This window comes from Lolium rigidum, chromosome 3 (assembly GCF_022539505.1).
Source record: "Lolium rigidum isolate FL_2022 chromosome 3, APGP_CSIRO_Lrig_0.1, whole genome shotgun sequence".
Lineage (NCBI taxonomy): Eukaryota > Viridiplantae > Streptophyta > Magnoliopsida > Poales > Poaceae > Lolium > Lolium rigidum.
The window spans coordinates 133,027,173-133,031,693 of record NC_061510.1 but is presented as its reverse complement, the minus strand read 5'-3'; the positions used below and the strand labels follow the sequence as shown (position 1 = coordinate 133,031,693).

Sequence of the window (4,521 nt, the reverse complement as noted above, 5' to 3'; positions counted from 1 at the left end):
TGTCTTGGAAAGAATCCATTCTTTTTTTTTCCGTGATGCAGTAAAACACACCAAAATCTCATTGGATTGGCATGGACATAGCAGTGCAGTTATGTGGTTTTCCTATTCCCTGCGTTTTTAAAATCTAGTAAATCATTCCTATTCCTATGTTTTAAAAATCCTACGAATCAAAGACAGCCGAAGATTCAAGTTCAGAGGTTTGGTTTTCAACTTCTATCAGGTGTGCTAACTGAGGCTCGATCCGAGTTCGATTCAGTTTGTATTCAGCTCAACTAGTAGTGGACATATTTTCAGTCGGCTTGGTACATTTGGTGGTTAATCGTATCACATATCCAGAAACAGGTGACCAAAAGGCAAATATCATTCCATTTTCATTGTATACTGCGTTTGAGCGAACTGCAATTTCTCTACCCAAACAAAGCATCGAAACAGCTTGTCTAGTAGATGATACATGAACATCCAATATTCCCATCAAAATCTGGCTGCATTTTCATACATGTTGTCATTGTGTGCACTGACTACCGGCGAATGGAATCAAGCCTACGAGGCTACCTGTGGATCACTGCGTGAAGACCACATTGGTGATGTCGGGGAACTTCTCCTTGATGGCAGCCTTGACCCCGCTCCCGATGGACTCCGGGCCATCGTATTTAACCATGCAGTCCTCGCCGTCCACGGCGAGCACCTCCACGCTCCCGCCGTAGTTCGCGATCGCCGGCCGCAGTATGTCCAGGTGCCGGTTCACCGCCTGCAAGCAAACATTCCAGCCGGTGAGCGCTCCACGATTTTAAGCTTTTCAGGGCAAAACTACGAGATTGGTCTGGTGGTGGACCTCAGGCGTTGTCTCAGCCGGCGGCTGATCCCCGTCGAACACCTGGCGGATGTCCTTGATGGCGTCACCGAACTTCTCCTTGAGCACGCGCTCGATGCCCATGTTCATCGTCGTCGTCGAGCTGGGGCAGCTGCTGCACGCCCCTGAATTGTGGCAACCAGCACGGTCAGATTTGATGTCCCGATGGAATCTTGGCCACGAATTTTTGTACGGACGCGAGGCGACAAATCGAGTTTACCTTCGAGCCTGAGGGAGACGACGCCGTCCTCGACGGACACGACGGCGACGTCGCCGCCGTCGGCTACGAGGTAGGGGCGGACGTCGTCGAGGACCTGGTCGACGTTATCCGCCGTCAGCTCGTAGGTGGCCGCAGAGTACAGGCCGCCTCCCGGCGTCGGCGGCGTGGATGCGGAGGCCGCAGCCAGGTGCCGCCGGAAGCTGGCGGTCCGGATCTTGGAGGGCCCGAATTGGCGCCGCCAAGGGGGCAGGAGTGGGCTTGGTTTGGTGATTCGGATGCGGATTTGCGGCGGAGGCGACGAGGCGGCAGCGGCGGCGGCCGCGGTGAGCGACGCCTCCATGGGGTGTGTGGTCGTGTATCCGGTATCCTTGGGTGCCGTCCAAGAAGTCACGGCCAAGATCAGCACGGCATCGGAGTAGAAGCGATATTCTCCGGGTAGTACCGGCGATATTTTTCTTCAAAACAATCCAAAAAAACATGTACAGTGTCTAATTCTCTCTGGACTTGGACTAAATTAATTTTCAGCGGCTTCTGCAAAATTGCTCACGCAAGCCTAGAAGAAAGTTCACGGCGATGTTAAAATTTTGTTTTGAAAGTGCAAGAAAATTGTACCATTTGTTTGTAAAATTTAAAAGATGTAAATATTTGCACGAGTCTCAATGTTTTAATCAACGCTTCACAACTCCCACTCAACGGAGCATTAGCAAAACCAATTGTTTTAGCTAATTATTAGCACTAAGAAGAGAAGTCGGATGAAAACTAAATCACAATAATGACTCATGCACCTTCTGTCTTCAACACTCGAGACAATTGAGTATCTTCTTCTGCAATGTCCTTTTTCGAGGAGCATTTGGTTTGAGGTCTTGAGAGGTTTAGCAACGGTCCTCTCTTGCCCCGTCTGTCGTAGATGAGCTCCTTGTTTGGTGGCCGCAGGTGCTCAACATGTAGCCCTCCAAACTCCAGCTCTCAAGCGCGTTCCTTTTCCTCATGATGCTTCGATCTATTTGGATTGAGAGGAATAATCAGATCTTCAAGAACAAGTTAAGGACGAAAGCGCTTTTGTTTGATGCGATTGTTAAAGAGGCGGACAGGTGGAAGCTCATGGGTTTGTGATACGTCTCCAACGTATCTATAATTACTTATGTTCCATGCTTGTTTTATGATAATACCTACATGTTTTGTTCACACTTTATATCGTTTTGATGCATTTTCCGGAACTAACCTATTGACGAGATGCCGAAGTGCCGCTCCTCGTTTTCGCTGTTTTTGGTTTCAGAAATCCTAGTAAGGAAATATTCTCGAAATTGGACGAAATCAACGCCCACGATCTTATATTTCAAGGAAGCTTCCAGAGCACCAGAGAGGGACCGTAGGGGAGCCCTGGAGGCCCCACACGTGGTGGCGGCGCGGCCAAGGGGGCGCCCCCGGTGTGTGGAGCCCCCGTGGCCCCTCCGACTCCGACTCTTCGCCTATATAAGCCTTCCTGACCTAAAACATCGAGACGAATAAGCCACGGTACGAGAAACCTTCAAGAGCCGCCGCCATCGCGAAGCCAACTTTCGGGGGACAGAAGTCTCTGTTCCGGCACGCCGCCGGACGGGAAGTGCCCCCGAAGGCATCTCCATCGACACCACCGCCATCTTCATCGCCGCCGCTGTCTCCTATGATGAGGAGGGAGTAGTTCTCCTCTGAGGCTAAGGGCTGTACCGGTAGCTATGTGGTTAATCTCTCTCCCATGTACTTCAATACAATGATCTCATGAGCTGCTTTACATGACTGAGATCCATATGATGAGCTTTGTAATCTAGATGTCGTTATGCTATTCAAGTGGATTTTACTTATGTGATCTCCGGAGACTCCTTGTCCCACGCGTGTAAAGGTGACAGTGTGTGCACCGTGTGGGTCTCTTAGGCTATATTTCACAGAATACTTGTTCACCGGGTTATGATTTGAGTTGGATGTCTCTATGAAATTGTGGTGTGTTAGTACCTCCTATGAATGCTCACAACTGACAACGTGGGGTGTTTATTAGTACTTGGGAATACATCTTTAAGGCTTGCCTACATGATGAATTAGTGTTTGTTATCTTGCCGGAGAGTAATTCGAATAGCATAGTGAAGTGCTTATATTTATATTCCATTATGATTGCAATGTTGAGAGTGTCCACTAGTGAAAGTATGATCCCTAGGCCTTGTTTCCATACATCGAATCTCCGTTTATTCACCGTTCGCTACATGTTTACTTGCTGCCATATTTATATCAGATTGCTATTACCACTCATATACATCCATATTACTTGTATTTCACTATCTCTTCGTCAAACTAGTGCACCTATACATCTGACAAGTGTATTAGGTGTGTTGGGGACACAAGAGACTTCTTGTATCGTGATTGCAGGATTGCTTGAGAGGGATATCTTTGACCTCTTCCTCCCTGAGTTCGATAAACCTTGGGTGATTCACTTAAGGGAAAACTTGCTGCTGTTCTACAAACCTCCGCCTTCCAACACCGTAGACAAGCAAGCTATTTTCTCGGCGCCATTGCCGGGAGGTAAGGTAAAAGGTACTCACACTCCGGTCCCGTGCAACTAAGCTATTTTCTCGGCGCCATTGCGAGTGCTCAAGCTATTTCCTTTAGATCCCGCAATTGCATCTTTTTGTTTCTTGTTTATCACTAGTTAGGCATAATGGAAAATAACGATGGAGCTTTTTAATCTGTTTCCTGAGTTAAGACATGGATTGTTTGATGCGAAAATTAAAAAACCTATGGAACCTTATTTGCATGCTAGTAGCAATGATATTAGTATGAACGCTTTGAACACCATTGTTGCTAATGCTATGTAAAATTCTAAGCTTGGGGAAGCTGGTTTTGATGAGCATGATATTTTTAGTCCCCCAAGCATGGAGGAGAAAATTTTCTTTGATGATACTTTGCCTCCTATTTATGATGATTATAACGATAGTGGTATTTTGGTGCCGCCTACTATGGAGGATAAATTTTATTATTATTATACTATGCCTCCTACACTTGATGAGAATAATAATGATAGCTACTTTGTTGAATTTGCTCCCACTACAATTAATAAGAATGACTATGCTTATGTTGGGAGTAGTAATACTTTTATGCATGTAGCTCATGATAAGAATGTTTCATTTGATAGTTATATTGTTGAGTTTGTTCATGATGCTACTTGAAAATATTTATGAGAGAGGAAAATATGGTTGTAGAAATTTTCATGTTACTAAAACACCTCTCTATATGCTGAAATTTTTGAAGTTACACTTGTTTTATCTTTCTATGCTTGTTGCATTATGCTTCATGAATTTGTTTATTTACAAGATTCCTTTTCATAGGAAGTGGGTTAGACTTAAATGTGTTTTGCACTTGCTTTTTGATGCTCTTTTGCTTCAACTCTTATTTCTTGGGAGTGCATCATTAAAATTACTGAGCT

General features: G+C 45.7%; 1 protein-coding gene across 1 annotated transcript; it reads right to left on the bottom strand.

Annotated features, from left to right (window-relative positions):
* Window positions 1-343: 343 nt before the first annotated feature.
* LOC124698249 (nifU-like protein 1, chloroplastic) lies at window positions 344-1,425 on the bottom strand. The gene is made up of 3 exons (XM_047230755.1): window positions 1,071-1,425; window positions 833-975; window positions 344-748 (listed from the first exon to the last, which is right to left on the bottom strand). The coding sequence occupies exons 1-3, from the start codon at window positions 1,408-1,410 to the stop codon at window positions 560-562; spliced, it is 672 nt and encodes a 223-aa protein (XP_047086711.1). The 5' UTR covers window positions 1,411-1,425; the 3' UTR covers window positions 344-559.
* Between the last annotated feature and the right edge of the window lie 3,096 nt (window positions 1,426-4,521).

Excerpts from the sequence above, each read along its gene's own strand:
- LOC124698249 (XM_047230755.1), bottom strand. The coding sequence starts at position 1,410 with ATGGAGGCGTCGCTCACCGCGGCCGCCGCCGCTGCCGCCTCGTCGCCT. Across the intron at positions 976-1,070 it reads CGTCTCCCTCAGGCTCGAAG|GGGCGTGCAGCAGCTGCCCC; the intron begins GTAAACTCGATT and ends GCCACAATTCAG. Across the intron at positions 749-832 it reads CGGCTGAGACAACGCCTGAG|GCGGTGAACCGGCACCTGGA; the intron begins GTCCACCACCAG and ends GTTTGCTTGCAG.